This window comes from Heliangelus exortis, chromosome 3, assembly GCF_036169615.1.
Source record: "Heliangelus exortis chromosome 3, bHelExo1.hap1, whole genome shotgun sequence".
NCBI lineage: Eukaryota > Metazoa > Chordata > Aves > Apodiformes > Trochilidae > Heliangelus > Heliangelus exortis.
The window spans coordinates 112,207,317-112,232,251 of NC_092424.1; the positions used below are offsets into that span (position 1 = coordinate 112,207,317).

The following is a 24,935-nucleotide window of genomic DNA, read 5'->3' on the forward strand; positions in this document are numbered from 1 at the left end:
GATGGGGCTCTAACCAGTCCCAGCCCATATAAGAGGGTTGGAACTGGATGATCTTTCAGGTTCCCTTCCAACTGTAACCACTCTGTGATTCTATAATTGATGTTTCCACATAGCCAAGTGAACCACTTAATCATTATCTCAGTTTAAAAGTAGGGAAGCTGAGGCACAAAGTACAAAGGCTCCTTAACCTGAGGCCATTGAGTACCTGAGCAGCAGGATGGATCAAAGCCCATAGCAGCAGCACCCTGTTGTAACAACTGAGTAGCTTTGCCTTCTTTTAACCCAGTACCAGTTTGCAGATGCCACTGATGGAAAAGACCCACTGAGTCCTTTTGCAGTGCCCTGGAAGCTCAGGCTTTCTCCAGCCCATGTGCTGCAGATGAAAGTGCTTTATACAATCCCTACATTAAAATAATTCAAGCCAGAGGATCTCTCTCATTTCCTTTGGGGGAAACAACTCTGTAGCTGAATAGATTGCAGCATTAGGAATTATTTCCTGATGTCCAACCCCTGCCACAGCTTCTAGAATCTGTTGATATATTATTAATAGAAAGGAAAATAAATATAGGTATTAATGCCAGCAGACACTGTCTGCTACTAATAGCTGCTGAAGTAATATATTCCCCTTGTTTTTAGCTTTTATTAGTCTTTTTGCAAAGGGTTACAAGACCCTTATGCATCCATTAGCCAGTCAGCCATGTGAAATTAATGTGGAGCAATTTTCATAAGCATTACTCAGAACTAATAATAATTAAGCATTATTTTCTGCTCAGATAACACAGAAAATAAAGTCTGACTTTTATGCCAAGATGGGTTTGCATTAGCTTAAGGTAGATGAATTAATTCTCATTTACAAGGCTTCTCCACCAGCTAGCCAGAAAATATCAAGGTAATTAAAACCAATTTGTGAGGTTCTGTCCCATTGCACATTCAGTGAGTTTTATCATCACTGCAAATTACAGGTGCTTTTATGTTGTTGCAAAGGTGGGACATGAAGGAGACCTTGCTGCTGGCCTCCTTCACATCACTCTCAAGAAAAGCAACCTCTTGTGAAGCCCAGAATGCATTTTTGGGATGCATTTTGGGATGCTAGCAAAGCAGGGAAGGACCACGTGTTGCAGGAAGGACCAGTCTGGTCCCAGCTCAGGGTGGGATGTGGACCTCCCAGCAACACATGTAAAAGGGATCTAGCAGAGAATAGGAAAATGCTGTTTTCTTTTGATTTACTATTTCCTTGCAAAGGATTCATTTTGGCTGATTACAAAACCAAGGGACTTTGGTAGGGGGCAATTTATGGGGAGCTCAGAAACAGTTCTCTGCAGCCAGGCAGATTTTTCTCTGTCACCTTTAAGAACCAAACCCCATCATTTGCCATCCAGGTTGTAGTTATTTGATGTTACATTTTCCAACACTGCCCAGGTGATTTCGTATCTTATTTCTAGTTTAAGGAGACACTGAATTTAGAATCACAGAATCACAGAATCATGGAATGTCAGGAGTTGGAAGGGACATTTAGAGCTCACCCAGTCCAACCCCCCTGCCCCAGCAGGATCCCCCAGGGCAGGACACACAGAACACATCCAGGGGGGTTTGGAAAGGCTCCAGAGAAGGAGACTCCACAACCTCTCTGGGCAGCCTGGGCCAGGGCTCCCTCACCCTCACACTCCACAAGTTTCTCCTCAGCTTGAGCTGGAACTTCCTCTGTTCCAGCTCCAACCCATTATTCCTTGTCCTGTTCCTGGGCACCCCCAAAAAGAGATTGGCCCCTTCCTCCTGACACCCACCCCTCAGATATTTAGAGACATTTTTAAGACCCCCTCTCAGCCTTCTTTTCTCAAGGCTGAACAGCCCCAGCTCTTAGTCTCTTTTCACAGCAGAGATGCTCAAGTCCCTTCATCATCCTCACAGCTCTCCCTCGGACTCCCTCCAGTAGATCCCTGTCTCTCTGGAACTGGGGAGCCCAAAACTGGATCCAGTATCCCAGGTGTAATTGGATGTGCAATCGCTTCCCAGCAGCTTGACATAACCCTTCAGCAGCTGCTGTGGTGTCTGAAGATTCTCTCAGCTTGGATCAGCTTGCAAGGCAGAAGAGAACATTAGTTCAGCTCATGATTAGCTGGAAGATGCAGTAACCCAGAGCTACTGACAGCAAAGATAACGTTCACCTGAATAAATAGGCTGAGATTTTTCTTAGGTGTCAGCTTTCCAAGGGGAGCAGCTCCTTCAGACGCCCCATCTTGCCTTTGCATGTGTGTTAGCAAATAACTGGGCCTGACATGACCCCCTGGTGTGGATTGTCTGTGCTTTTCAGAGGATTATGGCTTCTCTTGTCTGTGTCCTGCCTCCTTTTCTCTCACTTCATCTCTCCATCCTCTCCACCCCTCTCACTGCGACTTCTCATGCTGGCAGCAGGATCCAGAGGTGGAGCAGGTTGAGCTGAGACAGGACTATGTGGGTCAGCAGGAAAAGAAGAATGAGACTTTTATTACATTTTGAAAACTCTTCTCTAGAGCACTCTAAATGTCATTAAAGAGACAACTAAAAGGAGAGAAGACACAAGACAAAACGACTGTGACTCAGCCCTGGAAGGAACCACCCTGACTTTTGCATGCTTATCCAGGCCTTCAATGAAGAAAGGTTTCCCCCTTCTGGCTGTCTGGGCTTCAATCCAGCCACGGTAGCTGTAAACAGACATTAAGACCTCCTGGTTTGCCTTTTCTGAACAATCTTCTCCCCAGCTGATGATGCCAACCTGGAACCACTTCATGGTGTTCCAGTAGCTGCAAACCAGGGGTCCCCCGCCGTCCACCTATGGCAGAAGGAGGATGTTACAGATGGATCAAACCTCAGGTGTCTCATAGCAGCTGCAGCCCAAATTCTACACATAATTCATGAGGGTTTGAGGGAACAGGGACATTTTGGACTCAATATTTCACAGCTCAGCCCCGAGAGCTGTGCAGAACAGATACAGAAGGTGAGGAGATCATAGGGTCATGGAATGCCAGGTTGGAAGGGATCTCAAGGATCATCTGGTCCAAGCTTTCTAGGTAGGAGCAAGGTTAGGTGAGAGGACCCAGCACCTTGTTTAGCTGAGTCTTAAATATGTTAGGCTTTGGGGAATCCACCACTACCCTGGGGAGATTATTCCAAAATCAGATTGTTCTCACAGTGAAAAACTTCATTATGTCCAACCAGGATCACTTCAGGAGTGAGGGACTTACACCCATCACCCATCTTTTTTTCATGTGACTCCTTGTGAAAAGAGTCTCCATCTTCTTGAGAACCACTTTTTAAGTACATGGCAATAAAGTCTCCTTTCTTTTCTCCAGGCTGAACAAACCCAGCTCTCCCAGCCTTCCCTTGTGTGCCAGGCTTCCCAGTCCTCTGATCATCTTTGAGGACCTTCTCTTGACCCTTTCCAGCCTGACCACTGCATTTCTTTTTTCTATAGTGGGGACCAGAACCAAACACAGAGAGATGACCCAAGCTCTGGCCCAGTGCAATGCCCTGTCCTGCTCAGCCTTTTCCATAATCTCCCTTGGCTCCAGCAGGATACCTGAATCCTGGCACTGAGAGGCAGCATCCAGGAGTGAAAAGGGACATTTGCTCTTAATGCTCATCCAGTCCTCAACTTCTCTGGTGCACGTGGGTGGTGGGTACCTGACACTGTTCATTTTGGGGGCAAGCACCTATAAATTGGACCAAAGGTGAACATTTATCCTCAGAAACCACACTAATCCCATGGAAATCCTGCCTGCTACGGCCAGGACAACCTTCACTCAGTGTGAGTGCACACTGCAGACACCCTACAAAGAAAAGTGTTCTTCTGCTGGTGCTCTAGCCTGAATACCAAGAGGTATTCAGCATGGACAGCATGTCCAGCTGTCCCTATCACCTCTGTACATTCTCTGACCACAGCCCAAAGGAGAAATCAGCACAAAATGGATCCAACCAGGTACAATGCCTTTTTGGTGGCTATGAACCATCAGGATGGTTTGGGCTGGAAGGAACCTTTAGGATCATCTAATTCCAAACCCTGGCCATGGGCAGGGACACCTCCCCCAGCCCAGGGTGCTCCAAGCCCCATCCAACCTGGGCTGAGACACTGCCAGGGATGGGGCAGCCACAGCTTCTCTGGGAAATCTGGGCAACCAGGGGCTCAGCACCCTCACAGATCATCAGCATCCTGTGGACTTCCCCCTCCTCATGTGGAAATGAAGTTTGTTGCTTTGGTATTTTAGGTGTTTCCACTGATGTTGGTGCCCTGGATTACCTGAGCAGAGCCCTGCAGGTACTTAAAGGCTTAGAGGGAGAGGTGGGCTACAGGGATGGTGATGCAAACCCTGCCATGCTGGTTTCAATGCAGCTCATGCAGAAAAAAATTGTATTTTTGTCAGAAATAAGCTTTAGCCTTTTATCAAAGTAGTGTAGATCACTGTGTTGGGACCAAGGAGATGAAGCTTGTGTTCCTAGTGCTGTCCCAGTGGCCATATAAAGGGTACAGGGCAAGTCACTTGATCTCTCAGTACTTCAGTTTCCCTTTTATTGGAGAATCTCAGACTTGTTTGGGTTGGCAGGGACCTTAAAGCTCATCCAGTTCCAACCCCCTGCATGGGCAGGGACACCTCCCCCAGCCCAGGGTGCTCCAAGCCCCATCCAACCTGGGCTGAGACACTGCCAGGGATGGGGCAGCCACAGCTTCTCTGGGAAACCTGGGCCAGGGGCTCAGCACCCTCACAGCAAGGAATTTCTCCCTAACATCTCATCTAAATCTCTTGTTCCCCTTTCATCCTTTCACCCCACGTCCTTGTCCCAAGCCCCTCCCCAGCTTTCCTGCAGCCCCTTCAGGCACTGGAAGATGCTCTAAGGTCTCCCCAGAGCCTTCTCCAGGCTGCACATCCCCAACTCTCCCAAATTTCCAGTGCTGTGCAGCCCCTGGTGTAAATCCTCCAGTTTCCTTTCACAGTGGGCTTGACCCTTTTTTTCTCCCCTGCCTCCAGTTCTTCACTCAGCAAATGAGAAATTCAATAAAAACCCTTTTCCTAAGCCAGACAGCTTTCCTGGGAAACCTTGTCCTTCCCGCTTTGTAGACTACTTTGGGAAATGTCTTTCTCATTAATGGATGAGCCCCCTTCCTCCAGCAGCCACCCTGAGCTAACACACGTTCATTAATGAGTAAGGAAGTGGCTGCAATCCCCTGTGCATCAGCATCCACTAAAGTGCAGGGCAGACTTTCCCCCTCCCTGTGTTAGATGGAGGGTCCAGGTCTCTAGAATAAATTCCTCTTTTTTTTCTTTTTTGGTTCAACGGGCACACAGAAAAATTAAGATAAATCCAGAGCTTTAGCACACGTGGAATCACAGAATCATTTATGTTGGAAAAGACCTTTTGACCTCCTGGAGTCCAACCATAAATCCAAGACTCTTTGCCCTGAAGTGGTGGCACTGTAGCCTGGATCTTCTTGAGACTCTAAAGATGTTTCTTGACCTGGTTTCAACCAAGAATTCAGTGACCTTGCAGCTTTTCCAGGCACACATTAATTAATGAATAAAGAAGTGGCTGCAATCCCCTGTGCATCAGCATCCACTAAAGTTCGGGCAGACTTTCCCCTTCCCTTTCTTAAAATAAATTCCTCTTTTTTTATTTTTTGGTTCAACAGGCACACAGAAAAATTAAGATAAATCCAGAGCTTTAGCACACGTGGAATCACAGAATCATTTATGTTGGAAAAGACCTTTTGAGCTCTTGGAGTCCAACCATAAATCCAAGCCTCTTGGCCCTGAGGTGGTGGCACTGTAGCCTGGACCTTCTTGAGACTCTAAAGATGTTTCTTGACCTGGTTTCAACCAAGAATTTAGTGACCTTGCAGCTTTTCCAGGCACACATTAATTAATGAGTAAAGAAGTGGCTGCAATCCCCTGTGCATAAACATCCACTAAAGTGCAGGGCAGACTTTCCTCCTTCCTTTCTTAGAATAAATTCCTCTTTTTTTATTTTTTGGTTCAACAGGCACACAGAAAAATTAAGATAAATCCAGAGCTTTAGCACATGTGGAATTACAGAATCATTTATGTTGGAAAAGACCTTTTGACCTCCTGGAGTCCAACCATAAATCCAAGCCTCTTTGCCCTGAAGTAGTGGCACTGTAGCCTGGACCTTCTTGAGACTCAGGATCTAAAGATGTTTCCTGACCTGATTTCAGCCAAGAATTCAGTGACCTTGCAGCTTTTCCAGGCACACATTAATGAGTAAAGAAGTGGCTGCAATCCCCTGTGCATCAGCATCCACTAAAGTGCAGGGCAGACTTTCCTCCTTCCTTTTTTAGAATAAATTCCTCTTTTTTTATTTTTTGGTTCAACAGGCACACAGAAAAATTAAGATAAATCCAGAACTTTAGCACACGTGGAATTACAGAATCATTTATGTTGGAAAAGACCTTTTGAGCTCTTGGAGTCCAACCATAAATCCAAGCCTCTTGGCCCTGAAGTGGTGGCACTGTAGCCTGGACCTTCTTGAGACTCTAAAGATGTTTCTTGACCTGGTTTCAACCAAGAATTCAGTGACCTTGCAGCTTTTCCAGGCACACATTAATTAATGAGTAAAGAAGCAGCTGCAATCCCCTGTGCATCAGCATCCACTAAAGTGCAGGGCATACTTTCCCCCTCCCTGTGTTAGATGGAGGGTCCAGGTCTCTAGAATAAATTCCTCTTTTTTTTATTTTTTGGTTCAACAGGCACACAGAAAAATTAAGATAAATCCAGAGCTTTAGCACACGTGGAATTACAGAACCATTTATGTTGGAAAAGACCTTTTGAGCTCTTGGAGTCCAACCATAAATCCAAGCCTCTTTGCCCTGAAGTGGTGGCACTGTAGCCTGGAACTTCTTGAGACTCTAAAGATGTTTCTTGACCTAGTTTCAACCAAGAATTCAGTGACCTTGCAGCTTTTCCAGGCACACATTCATTAAGTGGCTGCAATCAGCATCCACTGTGCATCAGCATCCACTAAAGTTCAGGGCAGACTTTCCTCCTTCCTTTCTTAGAATAAATTCCTCTTTTTTTATTTTTTGGTTCAACAGGCACACAGAAAAATTAAGATAAATCCAGAGCTTTAGCACATGTGGAATTACAGAATCATTTATGTTGGAAAAGACCTTTTGACCTCCTGGAGTCCAACCATAAATCCAAGCCTCTTTGCCCTGAAGTAGTGGCACTGTAGCCTGGACCTTCTTGAGACTCAGGATCTAAAGATGTTTCCTGACCTGATTTCAGCCAAGAATTCAGTGACCTTGCAGCTTTTCCAGGCACACATTAATGAGTAAAGAAGTGGCTGCAATCCCCTGTGCATCAGCATCCACTAAAGTGCAGGGCAGACTTTCCTCCTTCCTTTTTTAGAATAAATTCCTCTTTTTTTATTTTTTGGTTCAACAGGCACACAGAAAAATTAAGATAAATCCAGAGCTTTAGCACACGTGGAATCACAGAATCATTTATGTTGGAAAAGACCTTTTGAGCTCTTGGAGTCCAACCATAAATCCAAGCCTCTTGGCCCTGAAATGGTGGCACTGTAGCCTGGACCTTCTTGAGACTCTAAAGATGTTTCTTGACCTGGTTTCAACCAAGAATTCAGTGACCTTGCAGCAACCTTGGATTCATGTGTTATCCTTGGAGATGGCACCTGCTGGATTGAAGGAATCTGAGGCTGTGTGTGCCATTAAATTGCTGGGAAATTTACTGCTAATTCCCCCAGGGCAGGAAGTGGCCAAATGCTCCCAGCCTCCTACCCAAAGATAATAAAAGAAGTTGAGGGAGTGGGAGCTGTTGGCAAGGCAGTGATGCAGCAAGGGCTGATGATCCCTCAGTGCTGGGATGTGTCCTGGGGGTTTGTCCTTGCACAGGAGATTTTTAGCACAGGGAGAACCCCTGCAAGCACCATCCAGGCAGATGGGTTCCAGAGTGTCCAATTTGGAGGCTGTTCACACTTGCAAAAGGGACCTTTCTCCCAGGTTGCTTAAATACCACTTAATTCCTGATGCTTTGTGCCTGTCCTTAGGAGGAAAAGTCTCATTCATCCTTCAGAGCTGAGAAAAGCCCAGCAGAGAAGGGATGTGATTTGCAAGGGCAATGGCAGAGCCAGGAATCCCTATTTAAACCACACATCACGTGGCTTCTCCTTTCAACTCAGATCTGCTTTTCCCTCTTTGCCTCTTTAATTGTGTTCATTCTTTTCTCAGCCTGCTCGGTGCAGAAAGGGAGAGCTTGGGGGGCTGCCAGCTGAGAAAGAAAATGATTTAAAACTTGGGCAGGGAGAGAGTTGGGCAAGGCTGTGAAAATCCAGGCAGCAGCTGCAAATCCATTTCTCTAATCCACGGGCCTGGAGACTCAAATCCTGCTTCAGATCCCTTTCCCCATGGGCTGAGCTGGGCTGCTTCATGGGTGCAACTTCTAACACGACATTTCTCTTCACTTTCAGCTATTCAAGTCGATGATTTTATCCCAGAGTGGGCTAAATCCCCCACTCCATGTGATAATCTCACTCACATCACTGTAGCAGGAGCCCAGATGATTCAGCAGCCTGGTTTTCAGAGGGCTGAAGATAAGAGAAAATAAACTCGGTTCTTGGGCACTTCTGAAAATCCCTGTAGCCACCTTAAGCTCTCAAAAAATTCTGGCCCAAGGCTTTCCACCCTTGAGGATATGGGTGGAGTGAGTTTTGAGGCCAGGTACAAGCATCTCAGCTCTGTGATGTTTCTACTCCTGCTCATTTAATGAATGCTCAGGTTAACAGCTCCAAAGATCAAAGGTCCTGTTAAATGTTGCTTTCCTGTAGTCTGATAGTGAAATATTTCTTCTGGTCAGCAACACACACAAGATACCTGCCCCTGCTCTTCAAGCCTGGGTGTTTCTGGATAGCAAAAGAAAAAAAAAAAAACCTAAAATAGCAACTTTTAGTCTGTTGCGTGCTTCTCATCAACCAGAAGATGACTGAAGAGCTCTTGGGCTCAGATCTGGTGCAATTGAATTTATTCTGCACATTAATCCTCCCATTAGGAGAGGTGAGAATAATGATACATCCTCTGAGAAATAGTTCTGGCTTGTAAAAAAAAAAACCAAACCTCTCCCAAGCTAACAAGGTGCTTTGTTCACTGAGGCTGATCAAAAGTTTCCTCCTTTCCGTGGTGGCCTGAATGTTCCTGTGACCATCAGGAGCCTTTCTGCTGATTTTAGTGGGCTTTGGATCAAGAGTGTCATCTTCTGCCTCTTGGGTTTGTAGCTTGGTAATTGAGCAGAACAAACATAAATCTTCCTGGGTGGGAGAAGCTCTGGGGGAGGGAGAAGAACCCATCTGATGCTCATTAGGTGGATACACAAACCTTACAAGTCACTGGTTTCCTCTGCCTGTTGGTGAAGCTCTCTGTAAACAGGAGATGAGCAGCATGTGAGTAACAACATTTGCCATTAGAGCTGCCCTGGCTGCAGGATGCTTCAGGAAAGAGGTGAATTCTTTGGTGATTTCTTGGGGAGCAAAACTGTCTTTAGAGGAGAATGAGACGAAGGAAGTTTTGGTTGGTTTTTTTTTAGTGTGAAGCTACAAGGGATGTGAGCCTCGAGCATCCCACACGTTGCATTTGTCCTTTCCAAAATGAACCAGGTAACACTGGGCACCTGGGACCCTTTGAGATCTCAGGTGAGAGCCATCAGCTACTCTGACACCCCCCAACCCCTTGCTGGAAAATGGGAGGAGAAGGATGGGAATCTGCTCCATCCACAGGGATGTCAGCAGGATTGGTTAGCAAGGATGGCAGCACAGATTTAAGGGAGTGATGCTGAGCATCCTTGTCTAGATGAGAGGTGTCCCTGTCCATGGCAGGGAGGTAGGAGGAGATGACCTCTAAGGTCCCTTCCAACCTTTTTCTGATTCTCTGATTCTGCATCTGGCCAAAAAGCCACGTGGCCCAGACTCCTGTCTCTGACACTCATCTCTAGGAAGTGCTCAGGGATGGAGACTGGAAAACAGGGTAAGTATTTACAGAGTTGTATTTACATCACAGTAGTTAATAGCTTTAGAGAGATCTCCAGCCAGGAAGTCACCTAATTGCTTTTTGAATCCATTTAGCCCCTAAGATAAATACCCACAACATCCTGGTCAGTGGCTTCCACAGTTTTATTATCTATTGGATGGAAAAAAACACTCCCTTTGCTTTGCTTGAAATCTGCTGCCTCAGAAGGCCATCTGACCCCCTCCTTCATGGCTTTTGAACTGCAGTGACAAGAGGACAGCTCTTGACTGCCTTCACCTTGCTGCTCATGGCTTTGGAAATCGGTGTCACATCCCCATCAGAAATCTCTGTTACAGGTCTCAGAGTCACAGACTTTATTGTGGCCTCTCAGTACTTGAAGGGACTATAAGAAAGATGGGGACAAACTTTTTAGCAGGGCCTGTAGCATGAGGACAAGGGGTGATGGGTTTACACTGAAAAAGGGGAGACTCAGACTAAGTAGAAGAAAGAAATTTTTTATGCTGAGGGTGGTGAGACACTGGCCCAGGTTGCCCAGAGAAGGTTGGAGATCCCCAATCCCTGGAAAAATTCCAGGCCAGGTGGGATGGGGCTCTGAGCACCCTGATCTAGCTGAAGATGTCCCTCTGTCTCACTACAAGCAGGTTGGACTAGATGGACTTTAAAGGTCCCTTCCAATCCAAATTTGTTCTATGATTCTGTGATTTTCCTTCCCACCAGAACCTGTTCTTTATCTCTGTTCATCCTCCCTACTCTTCTCTTTCTAAATTTCTCAGATGGGGTGGATGGGAACTGCTCACAGAGCACAAGAAAAAGGCTCCCAAAATGAGTGTCTTGGCATAACACACATTTGCTTTGATACTTTTTCCTTTCCTTTCCTTTCCTTTCCTTTCCTTTCCTTTCCTTTCCTTTCCTTTCCTTTCCTTTCCTTTCCTTTCCTCTTTCCTTTCCTCTTTCCTTTCCTTTTTCCTCTCCTTTCCTCTTTCCTTTGCTTTCCTTTCCTTTCCAAGAGGTAATGGGTTCAAAACTTTCCTTACTGAGAGAGTGGGGAAGCATTGGAACAGGTTGTCCAGGGATGTGATGGAGTCTCCATCCCCAGGGGTATTCAAGATCTTGTCACCTTTTTGACCTCTCATGCTGCTCTCCTGGAAGGACTATAAAGTTACTCCAAGATCTTCCTACATGGCAATAGCTGCTCTATTACTGCATGTGTGCAGCTGGAGTTGCTTCTCCCTCTCTTTGTTCCTATTCCTTTACCAGCAGCTGCTGTTTTAACCTCCAGTCACTCAGAAAAACCCAAGATGCTGCTGCACCTCTGCACAGGTTCTAATTCTGACCATGCTCCACAACCCTGTGGCATCAGCCAACAAGGCAGCAGCATTCACCCTCCTTCAGCATCCCAATTCCTTGCACAGATCCCAACACAATTCCCCTTCTGAGCCTTTTCTCCCGTCAAATCCCTCCTCCATCTGCAGTTTCTCCCCAGGCCTGTGCTGAGAGAGCTCATTAAAAAAGTTTTGGAAAATCTCAGCATGTTGGATCAGCTGGATCAACTTTTTCCACATGCTTGGTGACTCCTTCAAAGAACTGAAAGCTGCCTGTGAGTCATGACTTTCCCCATTGACTCACTGCAAGGGGAAGAGGCTCCTCTGAATCATCACATCCCATTCTCCCACTCTCTGGGCAAGCAAAAAGTAGGGTTTTGTGTTCATCTGGAGCCAGAGATGTTCTGCTCTCTACAACTCCACTCCCCAGGAGCACCAAGTCCTGCTGAGCCCTCTTGCTGCCAACCAACCAACTTCAGCTTGAAGGGCCAAAAGCTACAAGCCAGAGGAAGAAAGCAGAAGGGGTGTGTGACCTCCCCATCCCAGGTCCTTGCAAAAGGAAGGAATGTTTCTGAGGAAAGGTTTAAGCTGCCCCAGCCTGAATGTGTTCACTTGTCTGCCCACATCATAAAATGATCAAAACCATGGGACACAGGAAAAATGTTCTAATTCTTAGGAGCTGCACATCAAAGCACCCTTCAGAAACAAATTTAAGAGACTGGAAAGGCAGAAACACCTTTTTCCTGCTTTGTCCTGGGGCTTCTAAGGATGCCTTCCTATTTATACCTCTCTGTCCCTTTGGGGAAAAAAAAAACAAACCACCTCATCATGTCAGCAACAGCTCAGTGATGGAGAATCCACCCCCAAGATGGCAAGTGGATCATTCTCCTCAATATTAAGATGATGTACAAGAGAAATTCTGTGTAGTTAGGAATAACTTTGAGCTGAAATGTGGGTTGCTTTGACTCTTGGACTCTAGGAGACCTTTCTTTGATAGGCAGAAGGGTCTTCAAGCTCAGACCTCATGCAGATACCTCCCATCCCTACAGAATCAACCAGATTGTCAGCTAACCACCTCCCTTCAGATCTCCTGGGGAGGGATTGACCATTCTTCCCCGGGCTGTGACCTTTTCCTTCCATCTGGGATAAGATGAAGGCAATTTTCCCTTGCAGAGGTTTTCTTTAAAAATTTCTAACTCACAGATCTCCCTTTGCAGTTTTGGAGCCCTGTTGGCTTGAGTCAAAGGATGCAAGAGCTTGTAACAGGATGCAAAAAGTTTTGTCCCTTCTGGACTGGGGGATATTCTGGGATATCTCAAATAGCACTGGAGACTTAGATGTTCTACCTTGGAGCCATGTGTGTTGCTAGGAGCTGGACACTTTGGACTTGCTTTTATTTAATTTTAAAAGAGATGGGTGAAGCATCCTCAACGTTACATGTCAGAAGTGCTTTTGTTTTTTCTCCCTGGTGATGGAAAGATTATCCAGTAGATGCAGGTGACCATGGGAAAAAAAAGTTTGTATCTGGCCAGATAAATTCCACCCAGGGTTGTGCAAAAACTACTGCTGCCTCTATAGCTACAAGGGATGAGAGCCTTGAGCATCCCACACCTCCTTGAGAGGGACATTTGTCCTTTCCAAACTGCTGACAGGGTACATGGGCAGGACAAAATGCAGGTGAAGGAAAGAATTCCCTCTCCACAGAACTGAAGAAATTAATCCCCACAGCCCAAGGAACATCCTAACATCACTTCAGAGATCAGAGAATCATTTTGGTTGGAAAAGACCTTTAAGATCAATTTTAAGACCTTAAAAGTCCAACCATTAACCCAGCACTGCCAAGGCCACCATAAACCATGTTCCTCAGCACATCTACATCTCTTTTAAATCCCTTTTTGTTTTTTCTTTACTCCACCACTTCCCAGGGCAGCCTGGTCTAGTGCCTGAAAACCCAGTAAAGAATTTTTTTTTTTATCCAACCAATTTTTTATATATCCAATATCCAACCTAAACCTCCCCTGGCACACCATGAGGTCATTTCCTTTTGTTCTATCCCTTGTAACTTGGGAGAAAAACCAACACCAACCTGACTAGAACATCTTTTCAGGCCATTGTACAGAGCAATAAGGTCTCTCCTCAGGCTCAGAAAGCAAAAACCACCTCCTGCTACAATCTGGAAGGGGGTAGAAGCCTTAAGCCCATGAAGCAGATCAACTCCACACCAGGACAGGGAGCAGGGGATGGTGAAGCTGAGCTGGAACCATCCCACTGCCTATTTCTGGCCAGACCATGACTCCTTTCCCCTAAAAGTCAGGCCAAGGACTGAGCCTCCTTTCATCTGCTGGTGACCTGGAACTCAACACACTCTGCCCAAATCACCACATCACTGAGCTACCCTCCTTTGCAGAAATTCTCTGGAATATAATTGGGCCATTTTTACTGGATTTTTGGGCCATTTAGTGAAGAGGCATTTGATTTGTGAGCCCCTTAATCCTCTAATTATTGCCCCAGTTACCATTGCATCAGAGCCTAACAAAAGGTGCTTAAGGAAGCAGGGAATTAGACATCAGTTGTGGTTCATGGGGTCATGGAAGAAATGGAGCAGACACAAAAATAACATGTAGGGCATCTCTAGTGCCTGGTTTTTAGCACTTGTACCCCACGAGCAGCCATTAATACTGATGTTGATGGCTAAATACAACTCTAAGTCAATTACAGATCCTGTCAGTGTAAATTCACAGCCAATCCACATCTCTGTCTGCAGAACCATCAGGGAATCAGGATCCAAGAGATCTTTTCTTTTAAAGTGAATGGTGTACTGTGGGGGTTTTTGTTTGTTTTTTAAGTACAAATACTCAGGAGCTCTGCTATTCAATCTCCTGAGTTTTTTCTTGGAATGTGGTCACTGATCCACAAATTAATCCTGTCTGATGGTATCAAAGAACCACAGAGGGTCAGGGGTTGGAAGGGACCTTGAAAGATCATGGAGTCCTGGCAGAGCAGGATCACCCAGTGTGGGTCACACATAACACATCCAGGAGGGCTTTGGATGTCTCCAGAGGAGACCACAACCTCCTGGGAAGCCTGGGAGCTTTTTTTTTTAATGTTTCCATGGAACCTCCTATGCTCCAACTTACACCCATTACCCCATGTCCTATAATTGGGCATCACAGAGAAGATGCTGGCTGCATCCTCTCTTTACATATTTATGAACATTAATGAGCTCACCCCTCATTCTTCTCCTTTCCAAGCTGCAGAGCCCCAGCTCCCTCAGCTTTTCCTCACCAGGAGATGTTCCACTCCCTTATACACAGGATGAAAGCAGCTGGTGAAACAGCTGAGCTCATCTGTTCCTGTCCTGTTGCCACATGATGGTATTAAGGCAGTGGTCACTTGAATAAATCTTCCATCTGATGCCTCAGTGAGGACTTCTGTGTGGTTTGAGTTGGGTAAAACACTTTGCTGCTGTGGGGAAAATCCAGCACACAACTGGCACACAATGCAAAGCCCTTGGGTGGTAAAGCTTTAGATCTGAATCAGGATCATGGGGACTTCCAACCTTGGGTCTGGATGCAACCTGCCCAACTTAACCTGGCTTGGGACATGAACAAAGCCATCCTGAGTCTCAGCAAAGCTGAGGAAAGGGTAACATAAGGCTTTTTTTTCTACTTCCCATCCAGACAGGTCATGCAGCATGGTTTCCAGGTTTACTGTGACCATCAGCAAGCCCAGCATCTCCAGGCCTGGGTGCTCAAGGTTCTTAGAGCAGTGGATCAGACCTTAACCTGTGCTGCTGCTCCTTCCTGGCCTTGAAACCGGGGTGCCAGGATCCTAAGTGATCCTTCCCTACCCCTGGAAACATTCAAGGTCAGGTAGGATAGGGTTTGGAGAAACCTGATCTAGTTGAAGGTGACCCCTTCCAACTCCAACCAGTATGAGATTCTATAATTCTCTTGTGGGTGGCTCCTGAGCCAGGGGAGGTTTAGGTTGGATATTGGATATAAAAAAATTGGTTGGATAAAAAAAAAATGTATTGGGTGTTTTTTTTGGTTGTGTTGTTTTTTGTTTTTTTTTTTTTTTGTATTTATGTATTTGACTTCCATGATCCTCTGAAAAGCTTGAGCTGTGTCTGGAAATTTCCCAGGGGACAACTGGTTGGTATGGATGAACACCATGCCCAGGGCTTCTCTACCTCTTTGCTGCCTCTGTGAAAGATGGAGGTTTTTTGCAACCTGACCACATTCTCATCCAACCTCCACAATATTTATAGACAAGTGTAGCTCAAGAGATGGAACTTCATCCAGGAACTTCATGCCCAGGGTAGATGAGCTGGGTGGCCAGTGGTCCCTTCTCCAGTAGCAGCTTTCCATCTTTCCAGCCACCAGGCTTCTCAACCAAAAATGCTCCTTGACCTTAATCAGCACTTCTGAGAAAACCACCCATCAGCAAAATGCTTCCCCTCCAGCAAATTTTGATGAAAAATCATGTTCAGCTCCACTAGCCTAGGCTATGGTTTTTGTCTTGCTTTCATTATTTCAGTTTCCAAGACCATTTTTGCCTGGTCAAGCTGCCACTCCAAGTGGGGAGTTGCTGGGTTGTGAGCATCATCCCACAGGCACTCATTGTGTGCTACCACTGCTTGGAAAGCTCACATTTCCAGCTCATTTCTCAGATGACTCTTAAAAGTTATTGTAGATCAAAATAGCACCCTCATCAACTTTCTGAATGCAGGAGATTCATTTTGCAAGGTACAAGTGCTCTTGCTGTTTCACCAGCATAATTCAGCCACAGAACTTAAGGCAGGGCTGGGAAGTGCATTCTTTAATCAGGTTAATGTTATCCTGTGGCAGTTTCCTTTTTAAAATGTTTGATTGAATTTAATGGAGGTGAAAGGCACGAGATGAATGGTTTCAGAGACAGATGCTCTCTCTGGCTGATCAAAAAAAAAAAAAAAAAAAAAAAAATTCAGAAAGCAAACTGCCCCACTGCTGCCCAGCTACAAGCCCAGCTCCTTCTACCTCTTGCCTTTGCCATAGGGCAGAGCATCTCTCTCTGTCCTGGGTGTTTTTTTAGTTTCCTCAATGACTGATTTCTAGAGGATTAAGCTCTGCCTCTGAAATAAATAACAGTAGGACCAGAGGAGATGGCCTGAAGTTGCACCAGGGGAGGTTTAGACCTGATCTGAGGAAGAATTTATTTACTGAGAGAGGAGTCAGGTGCTGGAATGGGCTGCCCAGGGAGGTGCTGGAGTCCCCATCCCTGGAGGTATTTAAAAACCATGGAGATGAGGCTTCAGAACATGCTCTGGTTGGCGTGGTGATATATACATTATTTTATTTTGATTTACATTATTTTACTGGGGGGGGGGAGTGAAGATGAGGGTTGGACGTGGTGATCTTCGAGATCTTTTCCAACAACAACAATTCTGTGATTATTTTCTGTGCTACATGTGTCTGCCCAGCTATGCCCCCCCTGCAAACACATGCTCAAGTCTAAGACTTTTCCCTCTATCCAGGGCAGGATGGAGATCTTAGTCCTGAAGCAGAGCTCAGTCCTTACCAGGCTCTCAGGGAAGGGGTTGGAGGTTGGATGCTATGAAAGAAAAGATGGCTTTTGGCTGGCAGACTTTGTTTGACATCAGGACAGTGGCCCTGCTCTGAGAGTATGTTCTGAGGGCACAAGTTCTGAGTTTTTCTGAGTTTCTGAGGTTTTCCCACATTTAGGTGTCTGTGTCAGCTCTCTCCCCTTAGCAGTCCCTGATATCAAACACCACCCAAACTCTTCAGAGTTTAGCTTGGAAAGTCCATATCTTATATCACTAGCTCCTTGCAAATACTCCTGGAATAAATCACTCTACTAATTCTTTTCTGGACAAACTTTCCTGTCTCCTTTCAGTATTTAGCTGGTGAGAGAGCAGCCTGGCCCAGGGCTGAGGGGACATCAGGCAGAATGAGGACACAGCCCATGTGGTGCTGAGCCCTCTTTGAAGGGATGTGAGACATCTCCTCCCATCATTCCCACCACTGTCTGTGGCAGACACTGGGTTTTTTTATTGCTGGGAGACAACAGACCCAAATCCTGTGCAAGAGGACTTGTTAGGAACCACCTTTTCCCCTTGCCCTCCTTCCAGCTGCCCCTTTCCCTTGCTGAGTTTCAGTCTCTCCCACTTCAGGGTGGGAACTGGGGTTGGGGAGGAGCAGGAGGAGAGGCTCATCCACTCAACAAAGTGTTTCATTTCCAGCACCACCACTGCTTCCTGACCTGCACCCCCCTGCTTGGGTCACTACATCTTTCCAAGCAGTTCCTTGGCCCCTGAGCATCCTCCAGAGAAGCTTTAGCAACCCCAGGAAGCCATGGGAAGGATCAATGTTCATTCCTCAAGCAATGACACTTCTCCTCCAGTGTCTCTGTGGCCCTGGGGGCATTGTGGACATCCAGGAACCTGTTTATTTTACCTGGCAGATGCTTTTTTCTCTTCTCTCCACCTCAGCACACAGCATGTTCTCCTCCAGCACTGGGGTCCTCTTCAAGCACTGCTCCCTGCTGATGAGCTTCATCCTTGCTTTCTGCAGCACATGGGACCCTGGCATCACATCCACCAAGCAGCAAAAGGAGAAGAGAATGATTAACAAACTCTGCAGAACAGAACTGTAAGGGTGAGACCACAGCCAGAGACCTGGGACTGCTCAGGGCTGAATTTGGAAAGCATCTCAAGGCAAGAAGGGCTCAGGTTGTGGGTTTGGGGGCACAGGGGCTCTCCAAATGTTAGCATGGATAAAGTTGTGCTCTTCATAGAATCATAGAATTGGCTGGGTTGGAAGGGACCTCAGAGCTCATCAAGTCCAACCCTTGATCCACTCCCCCCGTGGTTCCCAGCCCATGGCACTGAGTGCCACATCCAGGCTCTTTTGAAATCTCTCCAGGGATGGAGAATCCACCCCTTCCCTGGGCAGCCCATTCCAATGCCTGAGCACCCTCTCTGGAAAGAAATTCTTTCTCATGTCCAACCTAAACCTCCCCTGGCACAACTTGAGACCTCTTGTGCCCTCTTGTCTTGCTGAGAGTTGCCTGGGAAAAGAGCCCAACCCCCCCCTGGCTCCAACCTCCTTTCAGGGAGTTGGAGAGAGTGATGAGGTCTCCTCTGAGCCTCTTGACTTGATGCCAGATAAGAAGGTGGGTGAGTAGGTAGAAAGGAAGAGGTATTTATGGGAACAGCTGAAATCCTGGTGAGTGGAATCTTGCAAAATAGGATTTTTTAACAAATCACTTTTTTTTTTGAGATGAATTCTGGGAAGTGTACAGCTGGAAGACACCCAAAGGGATGATTTCTCCTGCTGGCCCTGGTAATGACCTGGAATGAGCTGCACTGCACACCTTGGGTTTCTCACTCATGCTTCAGGGAAACTGAGCTTGAAGGACTCTTCATGGGGTGTTAGCCCTGCAGAGAAAAGTCCCCTGAGCTTTCCCCAGAAGAGATGATCCTGTTTCTTCCACACTTTTCAGGATGTGCCTCACCCAGGGGACCAACTGCACCTTCTCCAAAGCAGCTCTCAGGCTGGCAGGACACAATGGAAACAAATGCTTTATTCTTCCCTTGAGATGGGGAATTAGAAATTGCAGCCTGCACCAGCAAAAAACCAAACAAAAAAGAAGACAAAACCCATTCAGGGCTACATAAAAGGCCAACTTATTTCACCCATATTTCTCTTTAAAGTCAGCCTGGGTCTGAAGGCTATCACTGACTTCTGGGGATGACACCCACAGCATTGCAGAAACTCCCTCCTTCTTCCATATGGCACTGAGAGAAGTGTTCCAGGTGCCTTTGGGAAGGTGGAAAGCGAAGATCTAAAAGATAGAAAGTTATCAAGCCCCTTTCCCAGTTAATGTGGGGCTGCTCCATGGACGTGCCCACAGTTTAATTGGTTTTAATGGAGGCAGCTCCAAGGAGGTGGCTCCACTTGAGGTCTATTTGACTGCAGTTGAAAGGGAATGAGGCCACTGCCACCCTGAGGTGCCAGCTGACAGATGTCCACCCACAAAGGCTGAGAAAACTGGGTTTGTTCAGCCTTGAGAAGAAAAGACTCAGGGCAGACCTTATGTTCCAGTACTTAAAGGGGGCAACAATGAGGATGGAGACTCCCTATGGACAAGGAGTCCCATGGACAAGCCAAGGGGCAATGGGCACAAGTTGCTCCTGGGGAGATTCCAATTATAGAATCATAGAATCCTAGAATTGGCTGGGTTGGAAGGGAGCTCAGAGCTCATCAAGTCCAACCCTTGATCCACTCCCCCCGTGGTTCCCAGCCCATGGCACTGAGTGCCACATCCAGGCTCTTTTGAAATATCTCCAGGGATGGAGAAGCCACCCCTTCCCTGGGCAGCCCATTCCAATGCCTGAGCACCCTCTCCAGAAAGAAATTCTTTCTAATGTCCAACCTAAACCTCCCCTGGCACAACTTGAGACCTCTTGTGCCCTCTTGTCTTGCTGAGAGTTGCCTGGGAAAAGAGCCCAACCCCCCCCTGGCTCCAACCTCCTTTCAGGGAGTTGGAGAGAGTGATGAGGTCTCCCCTGAGCCTCCTCTTCTCCAGCCTCAACACCCCCAGCTCCCTCAGCCCTTCCTCACAGCACTTGTGCTGGATCCCTTCACAGCCTCCTTGCTCTTCTCTGGACCTGCTCCAGCACCTCAGTCTCCTTCCTGAGCTGAGGGGCCCAGAACTGGACACAGGACTCAAGCTGTGGCCTCACCAGAGCTGAGTACATTGGACACCAGAGGGAAATTTTTCACTCTGAGGACAGCCAGAGATTGGAATGGTCTCCCAAGGGAGATGGTGGATTCCCCAACTCTGGAAAGTTTGAAGTCTCAGCTCAATGGGATGCAGAGACATCTCAGATAAATAATAACATTAGAAGGGTTGGAGCAGGTGAGCTTTGAGGTCCCTTCCAACCTGAGATTCCATGGTTCTATGATACAAAATGCTGTTCTGCTGCTCAGTAGGTGACTGCTTCTTGCACTGAGCAGAGAATTGATGGATGTGGAGAAGCTGCAAGGGATTGGATGTGTTTACCAGGGAGACAGAGTGGAAATTACTGTGGGTAACCCCTCCTGGGAGAGAACACCTTCTTTAAATGGATAAAACCCCATCCTCCATTAGCAGATACATCTCCTGGCAGCATCTCACCTTCTCTTGTGGTTCCCCACCCAGTAGCCCAACATTCTTGCCACGTGTCAATGTCATCTATGAAGGGCAAACAGATGGGGATTTTCTCCTTGCTGAACTCGATGGGAGAGCTGAGCAGGATCAGTGCAACATCATTCTGCATGCTCATGCTGTCAAAGTCTTCGTGGAGAATCACTCTGTCCAGTTTATGTTCTTCCAGGGGGAAGTAGAGATCAACTGACCCTACCACAACAGTGAGATCTGGTGGCCTTATAAACAAAGAAGAAGTGGAGACATAAGCAAACACAAAGGTTTTGGGTTACAAAGACTGAATTACTGAATTATTCAGGCTGGAAAAGACCTCTGAGATCATTAAGTCCAAGACTGGTGCCTCCTTCCCCTGAGCAGGCCAGGGTGGTGCTCAGCAAATTGCAGAAATACTGCAGAAATCTCCCCTCACTTCTAGATAAAGGTTATTTTTCAGGGGAGAGAGGTGCAGAGGTAGAACCTGAAAGCAGCCCAGTTATAAAAAGCCCAATTGTTAGCAAGCAGATGGAGGGAGCTGGATCTTTGGGATTTCTGTGCCCTGAGCTGGATGCTCTGGACCATTCTGCCCCCAACCAGCTGCTCCAGGTTGTGATGCCCCAGGTTGTTTATCACTGAGCAGTCTCAGTTCTTGAACTTGCTGAATTTTGGAGAGGGCTCACAGAGGGCTTGACTGTGCCCCTGGGCATTGCATGGGGTTGATTATCCAGAAACTTCTTTTTAAATCATTCTCCAGGAGGCAAAGGTGTTTCCTAGGTGAAAGAATGGAATATATCACTTTTTCCATGGTACCACAACATGGGTAGAAAAGCTCAGGGCCATCAGAACAGCACCATGGGCATTTATCCCAGGCTGCTCAGACCATCTTTTAAAATATTCCCCACCTGCATCTCCTGCTTCAGCAGATTTCTGCACCCTTCTCTTCTAACACTAAAAAAAGTCTGTCTAATAAAAAAAAAAAAAAAAGGCCTTGTTTTTCCCAAGGGACAAAATTCCTCTTTTCAGGGCTCTCTTGCTGGCTCAGTCAGATGTCTGCTTCACTTGACCCCAAGGATATACCCAAGGAGTGATGCTACAAACCCACTGTGTGGGGGCTGTCCCCCCTTGCCCCAAATTACTCACATTTCTCCTGCAAAGCAATGGGCTGCAGTTAAAATCCACAGTGCACTGATCATGGTGCCTCCACAGATGTGTCTCCTCTTGCTCTGGATGCTCACATGCCATGGGAACTCCCCATCCTTGGCATATCCCCCCCCTGTGATCCTCTTGCCCATATCCAGAAAGGACTCGTAAGATGGTCGGAGGCCACACTCTGAGTACAGAATGAGACACTTGCTCAGGTACAACACAGAATCATGGAATTTTCAGGGTTGGAAGGGACCCTAAAGATCATCTGGTTCCAACCCCCTGCCACCAGCTCAGGTTGCTCAGAGCCCTCTCCAGCCTGGCCTTAAAATCTTCCAGGGATGGATGGGGCTTCCACCACCTCTCTGGGCAACCTTTGCCAGGGTCTCACCACCCTCATGGGGAAGAACTTCTTCCTAACTTCCAATCTAAACCTCCCCTCCTCTAGTTTGAATCCATTCCCCCATGTCCTATCACTCCCTGACATCCTAAAAAGTTCCTCCCCAAGCTTTTCTGTAGCCCCTTCAGATCCTGGAAGGCCACACTAAGGTCTCCTCAGAGCCTTCTCCTCTCCAGCCTGAATAACCCCAACTCTCTCAGTCTGTCCCCATACCAGAGCTGCTCCAGCCCTCTGATCATCCTCCTGGCCCTTCTCTGGACACACTCCAGCACATCCATGTTTGTCCTGTAATAGGGACTCCAGAACTGGACACAGAACTCCAGGTTGGGTCATCAATCATAGAATTATTGAATAATTCGGGTGGGAAGGGAGCTCTCAAGCTCCCCCAGTCCAACCCCTGCAGTATCAGGGACACCCTCACCCAGATCAGGGTGCTCAGAGCCTCCTCAAGCCTCACCTTGAACATCTCCAGGGATGAGGCCTCAACACCCTCCCTGGGCACCCTGTGCCATTGTTCCACTGCCCTCATGGGACACAACTTGTTCCTCACATCCAATCTAAAGCTGCTCTTCTCTAATTTAAACCCATTGCCCCTCATCGTATCACTACAAGACCCTCTCCACCCTTCCTGTAGTCCCTTCAGATACTGGAAGGTCACTCTTAGGTCTCCCCAGAGCCTTCTCTTCTCCAGGCTGAACACCCCCAGCTCCCTCAGCCTGGCTTCCCAGCAGAGGTGTTCCAGCCTCCTGAGCATTTCCATGCCCCTTCTTTGGACCCTCTCCATCTGCTCCACATCCTTCAGGCAGTGTCTGTGCCAGAGAGGCAGGACATCAGCTGAAGCCCTGGTCTATAATTATCTATGCTTCTTGACCTCTCCAAATGCCCCTGGCATTGCTGGAGCCTCCCCAGACCTTCAGGCTGGGGCCAGGGACCATTTCCCATAGGGATGTTGGACAAAATCCTTCTGCAGGGAGAACGAGTGGAAGAGTTCAAGCCATAGTACCAGCCATACATACCTGTCAGCAGGAATAGGGAATAAGCCCAAAGCCATTGGATGGGGCTTGGAGCAACCTGGGCTGTGGGAGGTGTCCCTGCCCATGCAGGGGGGTTGGAACCAAATGATGTTTAAGGTCCCTTCCAACCCAAATCGTTGTAGGGTTCTCTGATCCTCTGATTTCACTCACCAGCACGTGTATATCCTGTAGGGCTATTGATTCTTCTCTGCTGCTCATTTCTCAGATCTTGAGAGGAAGAACTTGCGTTGACTTCTCTGATCAGAGAATTAAAGCAAAAGAAGGTAAAGAGCAGCATTTCAATCCCAGTCGTGGACCAGCACTCTTGGACACCACTCAGAGCAGGGATGTTCAGGACATCTTCCCCATTCCATGTTCTTACCAAAGGCAACACAACTTCTCTGCCAGGGCAACCAGGAAGTGACATCACACAATCCCCTCCTTTCTGCTGACATCAGAGCTGGATGCTGCCCTTCCTAAGGTGATTTCCAAGAGGCTTGGGATTTGCTTTAGCTACGAGAGGGATGGGGAAGCAGTGAAATTCCTGTCTGCACCCTGGGCATTGCCATAGTGCACTTTGTAAGCTGTGGCCCTTTCTGGATCTTGTGTTCTTCTCTCCAAAGTCCTGCATCTGCTTTCATCTTCAACTCTGAGAAATGCTGAAGCTCATCAAACCCTAAAATAACTTCCTCTTTTTCATTTAGACCGTGACTGTGCTGTCAGAAAAATAAAAGGCAGCTCTTTGGGAGAGGGTAAATTTCAAACAGTGGCAAATCAAAAGTTATCAAAGATGTTGAGGCAGCCACTCCCTTCTTCCCTGTGGCCAAGGGTGGCTGACAAGACCAAATCCACTTTAAAAAAAATCCTAATCCACGAGGCTAAATCATGAACATCTCACCTTTACTGATTATATCCCCTTTAAATCCTGACCCAACTGCAAGGGGTCAAGGCCAAATCCCCACCCTATCAGTAACTCCATAATTAATTCTGTGTATTTTGGTATTTTGTGGATTGTTTGGGGTTTTTTTCTTTTTGTATTTTGGAATAGGATTTTGGTGTGGGCCAATTTTAGCATCAATGGACTCATCAATGCTGAATTCTAAACTGACTCATTAATTCCATCAGGACAGGACTTAAAAACCTCTCAGCAAGGTTCAGACTTGAGCCCAGGTATATTAAGGACAGAATGATGCCTTCTCCAAAGACTTTAATATTTGTTTCAAAACTATAATGATAGTATGGAGGGTAGGGGGGGATAGGATGAAAGGGAAATGAGCAACAATTTATATGCACCCAAATTTTTCAGCTCTGAAATGCCTTATGGGAACACCTCAGGATTTATCCCACTGAAAGTCTGAATTACAGCAAGGTTAAAAATGCAGAGGATGGAAGTCAGGCTTTATTTTCCTCTCTTCTTTGCCTTTATGTCAGCTCATGCCTCGAAAATGAGATGGAAGTGCTGGTTCCCTTGACAGTGAGCACTGGAACAATTCAGTGGCACAACACGTCAAGGACAGGAAAGCAGTTACCACAGCAACTGGAAATCTCAACTGTGATGTGGGCACATACTGGGGCATCTCCAGAAAGAGCCTAACATGGTAATCCTGCCAGAGATGGCTCCTCATCCTTGGCATATCCCCCTCTGTGATCCTCTTGCCCATATCCAGAAAGGACTCGTAAGATGGTCGGAGGCCACACTCTGAGTACAGAATGAGACATTTGCTCATCTATAGCACAGAATCATGGAATTTTCAGGGTTGGAAGGGACCCTAAAGATCATCTGGTTCCACCAGCTCAGGTTGCTCAGAGCCCTCTCCAGCCTGGCCTTAAAAACTTCCAGGGATGGATGG

At 46.9% G+C, this 24,935-nt stretch overlaps 1 protein-coding gene across 1 annotated transcript; it reads right to left on the minus strand.

Moving 5' to 3' along the window:
* Positions 1-2,456: 2,456 nt before the first annotated feature.
* Positions 2,457-23,497, minus strand: LOC139795337 (serine protease 55-like). The gene is made up of 5 exons (XM_071742206.1): positions 23,257-23,497; positions 21,670-21,859; positions 20,524-20,771; positions 17,799-17,926; positions 2,457-2,809 (listed from the first exon to the last, which is right to left on the minus strand). Exons 1-5 carry the CDS (start codon positions 23,381-23,383, stop codon positions 2,507-2,509), a joined length of 996 nt encoding a protein of 331 aa, XP_071598307.1. The 5' UTR covers positions 23,384-23,497; the 3' UTR covers positions 2,457-2,506.
* Positions 23,498-24,935: the final 1,438 nt, after the last annotated feature.